At 48.8% G+C, this 10,481-nt stretch overlaps 3 protein-coding genes across 3 annotated transcripts; 1 reads left to right on the top strand and 2 right to left on the bottom strand.

Moving 5' to 3' along the window:
* Positions 1-552: 552 nt before the first annotated feature.
* On the top strand, positions 553-3,343 carry TRV_04074 (DUF907 domain protein; the record flags this gene model as incomplete). Its single annotated transcript, XM_003021760.1, has 4 exons — positions 553-1,231; positions 1,288-2,087; positions 2,164-2,664; positions 2,717-3,343. Coding segments are annotated over 4 exons (2,607 nt in total), but the record flags the coding sequence as incomplete, so codon positions are not given.
* A 2,957-nt stretch (positions 3,344-6,300) lies between these two features.
* On the bottom strand, positions 6,301-7,700 carry TRV_04075 (uncharacterized protein; the record flags this gene model as incomplete). The annotated part of the gene is made up of 3 exons (XM_003021761.1): positions 6,301-6,414; positions 6,479-6,769; positions 6,855-7,700. 3 exons carry the CDS (start codon positions 7,698-7,700, stop codon positions 6,301-6,303), a joined length of 1,251 nt encoding a protein of 416 aa, XP_003021807.1.
* Positions 7,701-8,244: 544 nt separating this feature from the next.
* TRV_04076 (uncharacterized protein) lies at positions 8,245-8,832 on the bottom strand (the record flags this gene model as incomplete). The annotated part of the gene is made up of 2 exons (XM_003021762.1): positions 8,245-8,433; positions 8,488-8,832. The coding sequence occupies 2 exons, from the start codon at positions 8,830-8,832 to the stop codon at positions 8,245-8,247; spliced, it is 534 nt and encodes a 177-aa protein (XP_003021808.1).
* Positions 8,833-10,481: the final 1,649 nt, after the last annotated feature.

Consider the following 10,481-nt stretch of genomic DNA (forward strand, 5'->3'; position numbering starts at 1 on the left):
CTTCTCTTCCTCTCTCTCTCTCTATCTACTTACTCTTCAGCTTCTTCCCCCCCGACGCGTGTCTTCTCGTCCTGCCGGGCTGTGCAAGTCTTAGAACGACACTCTCGGCGGTTAAATAGGGGAGGCCTCTCCTTTGGCCCGTGACGCCCTCAATACGCTGTAATACAGGCCTCTTTTGCAGTGACTTGGCATCTTGTTACAACATCAATACGAAATTTACCCCGCCTGAGACAAGCGCCAAGCCTGAAGACGCAGCAAAAAAGAAAAGAAAAGAGAAAAACGAACGTCGAACTTTTTGACGGACATTCATCAAAGACTTCAAAGCCTTCAACGATCTCGACTTCAGCTTCAGCTTCAGCTTCACCTTCTTCCTCACTCTTATTACTCTTCCTTCATCTTACTTCTCTTCTCTCTCTTTTCTCCCTCCTCGCCGTCGCCTCAACTTCTCCTACCGCACAATCTCGACTGCACGGAGACGCTCACTCGCTCGCTAGTCTCCTGCGCTCCCCGGCTGACGACGCATCTCTCGGCCGCCCCCAGACTCCACGATAGTCCAGACAGGAAGACGTAAAGACACAAAAGACATTGAGAAAGAAGACACAGACGGACGACAGCGATAGACACAAACAGACAGAGATACACAGTCACAGTCGCAGACACCAACACGGACACCGGATTGAAGTCTCGCTGGCCGACTTCGCAGGGGATGACGACGCCCAGCTGCTAAGACATCATCACCACCAGCCACACCACCGTCCAGACCTCAACCTCAAACCTCCAGCAAAGACAAGACACCCTCACACGACACACCAACACTCACGACAGACACCTGCCAAAATGCATCTAACGCCGTTACTCTCGTTCCTCTTCGCGCTGCTTTCATTATCCCGTCTCGCGGCGGGCCTCAAGCTCATCGAGTCCAAGTCCCTCACGCCCTGCACCAACACCGCTACCCAGAACAACGCCGACTTCACCGCATCCGAGTTCAACATCGCCTTCACCCCGGAGAACCGCACTCTGCGTGTCAACTTCCATGGCGTCTCCTCCATCAAGGGCTTCGTCAACGCCCGCATCGAGCTCTTCGCCTATGGCTACCCGGCCCTCGACCAGCGCTTTGATCCGTGCAAGTCCGGACTCGACCTCCAGGGCCTCTGTCCCATGACGGCCGGGCCCATCGACCTCATGACCGACTTTGTCGACGTCTCAGACGAGGTCATCAACAAAGTCCCTGGTTAGTCTTTTCTCAGCCTCTTCTTTTTTTTTTGTCCATTTGCTTCGTTCTAACAGACTGGCTACTAGGAATTGCGTATAATGTGCCCGATATTGACGCCAAGTTCCGGGCGTACATCTATGCTGCCGATTCTGGATCAACCATCGCCTGCTTCGAGGGACAGCTCTCCAACGCCAAAACAGTCTACCACAGAACTGTAGGATGGATCGTCGCCGTCATTGCTGGAATCGGCCTCATTGCCTCTGCCATCACCTCGGGTCTCGGCCACTCCAACACAGCCGCCCACGTAGCTGCCAATGCACTCTCGCTCTTCAGCTTCCTCCAGGCTCAGGCCATGATCGGTCTCACCTCCGTCACTTTACCACCCGTCGTCCAGGCTTGGACCCAGAACTTCCAGTGGAGCATGGGCATCATCCACGTCACCTTCATCCAGAACATCTGCACCTGGTACCAGCGCGCAACGGGCGGAACCCCAACTAACGTCCTCAACTCTCCCTCCACCACCTCTATCCAGATCAAGAAGCGCTCAATGGAGTACATGCGGAATGTTGTCTTTACCTATCCCAATGGCCTGACCAAGCGTGTCAACAACGAACCCACCGTCGGAGAAACTATCAACAACATCGTCCTGCGTGGCATCGAGAGAGTAGCCTACCGAGCCAAGATGGAAACCACAAACGTCTTCATGACCGGCCTGCTCTTCTTCGTCATCTTCGTCACCTTTGTCGTGCTCCTCGTTACCGCCTTCAAGGGCTTCTGTGAAATCGCCGCCAAGAAGGGCTGGATGAAGAGTGATAAGTTCCAGGACTTTAGGAATGGATGGAAGATTGTCATGCGCGGAATCCTCTTCAGACTGGTGCGTTCTTCTCTCTCTTTTCTTCGACATCTTTTCCCCAGATTTTGTGCTTGAATTGCATCTAACATGTATACAGACCTTGATTGGCTTCCCTCAGATGACAATTCTCTGTCTCTGGGAGTTCACCCAGGTCGACTCCCCAGCCATTGTCGTCCTGGCTGTCGTCATGTTGCTCTCCATCATCGGATCGCTCGGCTGGGCCGCCTTCAAAGTCATCAACCTCGCAAAGAAGTCCGTCCAGATGCACAAGAACCCAGCCTACATCCTCTACTCTGATCCATCCGCCCTCAACAAGTGGGGGTTCCTCTACGTCCAGTACCGCGCTACTGCTTACTACTGCGTCGTCCCGCTGCTCGCCTACATCCTCATCAAGTCCATGTTCATCGGCCTCGCCCAGAAGGCCCCCTACGTCCAGGCCATCTCCCTCCTCATCATCGAACTAGGCGTCCTCGTTGGTGTCTCCATCCTGCGGCCATGGATGGACAAGAAGACCAACATCTTCAACATCTCCATTGCTGCCGTCAACTTCTTCAACGTCATCCTCCTTCTCTTCTTTAGTGAAATCTTCAAGCTCCCAGTAAGTCTATTCTATCCTATAACCAAATCAATATAGCCACTAACGTCCCCAGGGCCTTGTCGTCGGAGTAATGGGCGTAGCTTTCTTCGTCATCAACGCAGTCTTCGCCCTCATCCTTCTCATTCTCGTCCTCATTGCGTCCGGATACGCCATTCTCTCCAAGAACCCCGACACCCGCTACCAACCCATGCGCGACGACCGCGGCTCTTTCATCAAATCCCACACACAACTCACCACCGAACTCGACGCCCTCGGCGCCACCGCCCGCGGAGAAGGCAAGTTCAACGAATTCGAGGACGACTCAACCTCCCTCTCAGGCCAATCCAACACCCGCACTCCCATCGACACCCACCACCCTGCAAACGACTCACACCGCCCAGGCCAGGGATACCCGAACCGCCCTGTTCACTCCCCCGTGGACCCATCAGTCCCTCTATTCCCATCAAGTGCATCAACGCACTCCGGACACTCACAAAGAACAAACATGCCCCCCGGATACCAACAGCCTGCCTTCCAGGATTCGGCATCCACACATTCCTCACCATACCGCCACCATCCTTCCCCCGCTCCAGGCGGGTATAATGCCTCTCCATACCCTCGCACAGGCTCAGCGAACCCCCACGCAGCCAGATCACAAAACAATGCTAGCCCATGGCAAAGGGGCGCCGGTTACGACTAAACGTTGCTTTTCATAGTTCTTTTCCTTTTTTTTTACTCCTTGTTACTGCTACTTGCTCTTTTCCACCATCCCACAGCTTACCAAGGCCTGGATTCTGTTTCATTCCCTCCCACTGCGTTCCATTTCATTCACCCCCTTTACCATTCAGTGTACAAATATTTCTCTTCTCCCCTTTTACTGCCCCCCTGCACACAACAACGGCCGGCAAATTACTCATGGAAACTATGGACTGGATTCATGGAGTTAGTTATCTTGTTTTGTTTTTGTACTCTTTTCTTCTCTTCTGGTTTGATACTACATAACCAAACCACAACCCCTTAGTTAGTCATCCTTCCCTTGTCTCTCTGCCTTCTATTGAACGGCCTTGCTATTTTCCTTGCGTTTTTCATTCCTCGAGTACTACGGGATATTACCTTGCCTGGTTCTGTTTTTTTTCCTCCCCACCTCTTGCCTGTCTTCCTATCTGTTTCATATGGGTCTCACTCACACTCACACTCTGCTTTGCTCATTTCCTTGCTGTTTTACTCATCGTCTGTTCTTTTAACATCGCATAGAGAATGATAAAAGACTACTTGATGTCTGTACACATATGTTACAGACACAGATGTTAAACTTCCTCACAGGTCTTTAAATGTAATCATTATACCCTTCTATTCCAAGCATATAGTTGCTCTCGACTGAAATCAAACTATTATACCGCTTTAGTAATCAAGGTATCCATGCTTTGGAATCATTGTGTAATCTATACCATTATTCAAACTACACTTGAAAAACACCAAGACACAATTCCTACTAAAACAAACGCTATAAACTACAAAAATACAAACAAGGAAAAACGCCAAGTCAATATCATTTCATTCACTTCGACTCACCCATCCCCGGCGGGAACCCTCCTGGCTGCTGCTGCTGCTGCTGCCCCATCCCAGGAGGCGGAGGCGGACTAGCGCTAGAACCAGGTGCTTGACCCGGGGCCTGGCCCGGGAAAGGTGGTAAGGGAGGCACACCGCCAGGCGCCCCTGGAGGCGGAAACTGGAAATTCGGCGGGAACCCACCTGGTGGAGGAGGTGGGAAGGGCAAACTACCAGGCGGCATATTCGGTAGGGGCATAGGAAGTGGGATTGGTTTGTCGTTGGGTCCCGGGGTGCCGGTTGGTGGGAAGGGGGGAGGGAAAGGCATGCCGCGGCCTCCTGGGGCTGTTGAGAGCAGTAGTTGGTTAGTTTTCTAGCTGGTTGCAGTTATAGTGTGTGGGCGTGGCCCTGGCCCTGGGCGGAGGATGCTTACGTGGTATCATTCCGCCAGGTGGTGGAGGTGCGCCTGGAGCTCCTTGCATGCCTGGTACGCCGAATGGTGGAGGAGGTAATGAGCCTGGCTGGCCTGTGGGGGGAGTGAGTTAAGTCAGCGTGCTCGTTTGGCTGGTGTAAGAAGTTACTTAAGATGTAGGGATTCTTACCTGGGAATCCAAACGGGAGAGGAGGGTATCCCGGTTGTCCGGCTGCGTGTTGCAGCATTGGATTGGAACTGGCCTGGCCCTCTGCGGCGTACGACGAGGTGATAGAATCTATCACCGACTGGGCCTTTTCATGTCCGATTTCTAAACGCAGAAAGTCAGTATCAATGGGTTTGCACAGGGTACGGCGCCGTGTAGAGTATTCTTAGCACGGGGTGACCTACCCTGGTAATATTGGACGACGTTTTTCAAATGGTTTTTGCCTGAGTTGTGAGCTTTTCGCACGCTCATCGAGTCGTGTGTGAGGTATACATCACAGTAATCGCCTGAGAGTCAATGGAGCCACAAGTTAGCATGAATTCATGCCACATCTTCTCCTCCACCAGTCAATATATATATATATATGGGTATAATGCCGTTGGCGAGAATTGTTTGCGCAAAGAAGTTGACCTACAAAAGAGTGCATGGGAGGTTAGCTTTGGTATTCAAAACAGAAGAATGGTCCAAGGGGAACTTATATTTCGGCATGATGACGGCTAGATAACTGCACTTCTCCTTGTTTATCCTCCCCGCGCTCAGCACTGCCTCTCAGTATGTGGAGGTAGCTCTCCCGTCGAGTTTCGACCTTCGGTTCCTTCGTCGTTCAACTGGTTTTGGGCTCAAATTTCGCGAGTCGCAACTTGGTTTGTGTGTGCGTCCGTGTAATTAGGCAGTAGCTGAATCTGTATCAAGCTATGGAATCGTCAAGCGCATAATGTTTCCGGCTCTCTTCACAACCAGGACTTCGTTATCATAAAATTGTTCGAAATATCCAGAACTTATCGCGCTCTCTGAATGCCCGTTCGGGACTAGCGTCTTAAAGCTTATTCATGTTTGCACTGTTTATTTTTAGTCGCTTAGTCATGGTTTGATGTCACGTGATGCATCCGCAATACAACAAAGTCTCCTCCGAAATTAATACTCCAACCACCACCTCTAGATCATTTATCTATCCCCCATTTATAAGCAGATCCCCAAAAAAAAAAATAAAATCACATCGCTGATGCTGTTAGATCCCTTTGCACTTTCACTTGGATCTTATTATACCCAGGTTTTGTCTGTCCGTTAAAACAATCTCGAACGATTGTCACGTTTTCTTCTGTCGTCTCGAATAGTGAAAGGTCAAATCGTCGGATAATGGTAGCCAGTCCGATGTAACACCAGGCGTAGGCCATACTACTCGTTGAATTAGCAGAAATGTCACTAGTAGGAGAAAATCAAACTTTCAGGGAAAGGCTCATACTTTGGGCCCAGGCATCCTTGACTACCCTTCGAGAAAGGCACATAGCATTCATCCATCTCCGACCGTTTAGGTCCATGCTGCATCCATCGCTCAGGGGAGAATGATAATGGCTCTGGGAAGACAGACGGGTCTCTCAATGTCAGATATATAGACATGCTAATCGGTGTCTATCGTATTGGTTATATCGTCAGCTTCAGAATCAAGCGAGGAAAAGGACAAAAGATGGGACTATGCCCCTGCTGGTATCTTCCAGTTACCGTACTCCAGAATCTTGTCTGGACTAATGCGTGGAAGCCGAGAAGTGACAAGTGCAGTTATGCGAAGTCCTTTTATGACTGCGGTCTATACCCTCTTGCGTGAGAAATTCTGTGTCCCACCAGAGACTGGACAAAAGATGCTGACTCACCAAGTACGGAATATTCTCAAGCATAGCTAAAGAAGGGTCAGACCGCGCATCGGGAAGAGCGTACACGAGTTCTTCCCGCAGTTTCTCATGTACTTTACGATTGTTTAGTATATGATACAATATGATAGCCAGGGCCTGCGAAGGAGCATCCGTTCCAGCTACCATAAGGAACAAAGCATCGTCTGTTAATCTCTTAAGGGTTCGTTCCGCGACTGGGTGCTTTTCATTATGCATGAGCTCGGAGAAAATACATGGTTCTGTGATTCCGTGTCGATTCGTCTCATAAACGTGCTTTATACGCTGCTTTACTGCTTAAAGATCCAACCGTTAGCAAAATCCGGGCCAAATAAACATTTGATATTGCAGCAGGTCGTACGCTTTCCATAAAGTCTATATGCCGGGTTGTCGGTACCACAAGTGAAGTTATCCGAACAGGGAGAGTGCGGAAAACGCGAATTAGAATGGGGAAGTGCCTGGTGAGAAGGAGCTTTCCAAACGCTCCAGTAACCCCATCTTTCCACTTGTCGTCCAGAACCTTCTCTTGAAGCACGTTAAAACATTTCGACTTTCCAAATGCGTACTGGGAAACAATATCCACTGCAAGAGATATGAAACATCGATGTAGCTCTAACGGCTCGTCATTCATCAATGCTTCCCTCATATGCCTGCAAAGCAAGTTGACTTTCTCTTGAATGACGGGCTCGAGGGTTCGAATAGCCGGTTTGGACAGATACGGACTGAGCATCCCCCTTCTCAATCGATGGTGGTTGTACCCAGCCGTTGAGAACAGTGAGTTTGGAGCTCCCGCAGACAGGAACCAAATATATTTATCCCGTTTCATAGTCGGCCCGGTGTAAATAGTGTTGTAGTAAATGGGATCTTTAACGTGAAGCTCATAAGGGTTAATTCGGACAATTGGCCCGTACTTTTCGTGCATTCTATCAATCTCCCACATGAACTGGCCGCCACGGATCACATCGAAGTACATTTCATACCATCGAGTCATGGCGGCCAGCTTGGGTCCTGGGAACTGGGATAGGGGAGAAAAATAAAGGCGGTATGTAACCAGGCATATTCCGTAAATAGCTGAAAAAATGAGGAGAACGAGGGAATAGTTAAGCGTTGTCATATGAACCAGCTCGGGGTATCTGGAATCCATCATCTTGAGTGTTTCGTCGTCTGATAGATTACTTGGAAGGTAAGAACAATTGGGGATTGACATTAAGCAGACTCAAGTAGTTACTGAAGGGTACTTATTCAAGATGTACTAATTGAATCGAAATTTTCAGTTAAAGTAGTCCATAGCCTTGCGGACTACCTAGCCGCCATGATGCCCAATCGTTGTCTATTTCCGTACAGCACGATAGAGGGTAATGGGCTTTTGATTCGCCGAGATATCGACTGGGTAAGGCGATATGATGGTGGCAAGGAGTTCAACTACTATACGAAGATAAGCGTAATTCTTTACGAAATATCAATTATGCATGAGTCGTGTACTGCACTCCATCTATGTGAGGATGACCGTGAAGATCAAGATACGGCGTAGTGATCCATGGTCCTCAGTTCCCAAGATAGAAGGTTCTTCCATCCATTGCATGTACTACAGAGCTTGGTATTTGCTCCAGTAGCCACGAGACAATCCACCTGGCACCCCGCTGCTCAACTGTTTAATATTAAAAAACCAGACAGAATTGAAACTTTGTTTAAGAGTTGGTGTAATCAATGTTAATATATTAATAACAGTCATGATTTAGCAAGAGGCTCCCTCAAAGCTGAGCCATCAAAGCGTCAAACTTCTTGTCAAACTCGTTCATTCCATCCCTGAACTCACTGAACCCTTCAGCTGAGCATTTCTTTTGGAGACTGGACTCGAATCCTGTTTTCTCCTCGTTAACCCGGCTGGCCACACGTTTAGCAACTAGAGTACCACCAGGAACTGCCTTGATGAGGGGAACCTAGGAACCTTTAGTTATAATCTATAGCAATAGCGTAGTTCACAGAGAGCTTACCTTAGTAGAAGTAGCACCCATAGCAGATGTCAGGCCAGTAATCAGTCGTTCAATATGAGGTCTTCCTTCAAGCTCCTCTTGCTTGGAAAAAGGAGCCATGCCATCAAATCTAGCCCGTCCCTTTTTGGCCATGTCACAGACATCATAAATATCGTTGGTAATGGACATGAGCTCAGTAATACCTCCCGGCGACTGGGCAATCCTCTGCGAAAGACCTTCAATAGAAGCGCTGATAGGGTCGAGGTCACCCAGGGCCTCAGGGACAGAAGAGAAAGTGGAAGGGAGGGCAGTGACTTGGGCTGCAAGGGCGGCAGCCGCCAATGTGAAATATTTTGCGAACAACATGGTGTTGAGAGTGGGCTATTGCCGTAGCGCTTTGTTGAAACGAATTGACAATGACTGAGAAATATAAGGGCCAAACGTAAAAATCATTCCGATTACAGAGGGTATATGGGTGCATTTATAGACATGGCTGACGCCAGAAGCGCCAAACAAGGGGCTATTACTGTGGCCCAAACAATCAGGAGAAGGCTTGATCTGTGCCACTTCACTGGCCAGTTGGTAGTCGGGTATTCATTTTGGGCGGGCTGGCTGGAAATTCCGTAGATCCTCATAACATTTGGCTTCTGCATGAGTTGTGTGAAAACATCCACACAGGCCACATCATTAAGCTTCAACTCAGAATATGCGCAACAGTGCCTGCCTCAAAGATCTGCAGGACGTGACTAAATGGCCTTCCTCACAGATGGCGCCCTAGTAGACGGGTATCCTCTCAAGCCTGGCTTGCAGATTAGTTGGTTGTTAAACTGACTATTTGCACGACAAGAAGCTTCCTTCTTGCTGTGAAGGTCAAGGTGCAGTAAGATTTAACTAGCTGGCTCGCTGTGGATGAATCCCTGGCACGGGGTTGGCGGGACGGGACGCATCTTAAAGCCGCGCGCTAACCGGATGCGGCCAAGTCAACACATCCCTTGAAAATCGACACTCGAACTTCATCTTCCCAATTTTGGGTCTTCCAGTGGTTGGCTGGGTTTCGTCTTTTGCTTCTCCAGAAGGAGATTATATGGCCCATATCGGGTTTGTGAATAGAACACAAAAGCAAAGGACAAGAATAACTAGTTTCGTGGTCTCGTTACTAAGTCCCTCTCACACCTTTCCTGGACTGTCTGTCCCAATAGCAGGCGTGCACCCAAGCTAACGGAGAACGATAACCAGACTTGCAGATATGGGAGAGGATGAACAATTTACTAAGCAAACAGGAAATACCTTGGAGATCGGTAAAAATTGGCCAGGAAATTTTAATACCCTCTGCTATGCTGCGTACTCCGTACGAAGTATGAAATCTTTCCAGGAGTTTGATCTTCTCCTGGATCACAACTGGAATTGATACCCCGTGGTAGTTTTTGTAAAATAATACGGAGTACTCTGCACTATGTGAAATATTTCAGCCTACAATGAAAGGTGGATCATATATGGGACATCAAGGAGTTCTGCTCAAGTTTCACAGGTATTATGACGGCACAAGATCTTCCAAATGAGGATATTTTGGACTATTGGGATGACATCATGATGCCAAAGAAATGGGAATAATGAGAGTGAAGAGAACTGAACCGGGTTGCTATCATTCTAGGTACGAGGATGGGTGGTATTATGAGGAAACCTATGGGACTTACATGGTCAACTATAGTTGCTTCGAGAACATAGTTCATTTTCTTACCTGTCCTTTGACTCTACGTCAAATGTAAAGATAGAAATAGTAAAGCACGGGCTCCAAGAAACGCAACCGCCGAGATTAATTCCGACCTGGCAGTATTGTAAAACTATAATGACTAATGACAACCACATTAAGCAACGAAGAAACAGAATGTAGACGGGTTATTTACCCCAGATCTTACAACGACCGCATAGCTATATCCTTTACTAACCCGGTGTGTGGGAGTTAGCAGTTGTGGGGGCGGCGGTTCTCGCGCCATGCGGCATAGAAGTTGTTCTAA

This window comes from Trichophyton verrucosum, assembly GCF_000151505.1.
Source record: "Trichophyton verrucosum HKI 0517 chromosome Unknown contig00323_1.f1.exp, whole genome shotgun sequence".
Classification (NCBI taxonomy): Eukaryota; Fungi; Ascomycota; class Eurotiomycetes; order Onygenales; family Arthrodermataceae; genus Trichophyton; species Trichophyton verrucosum.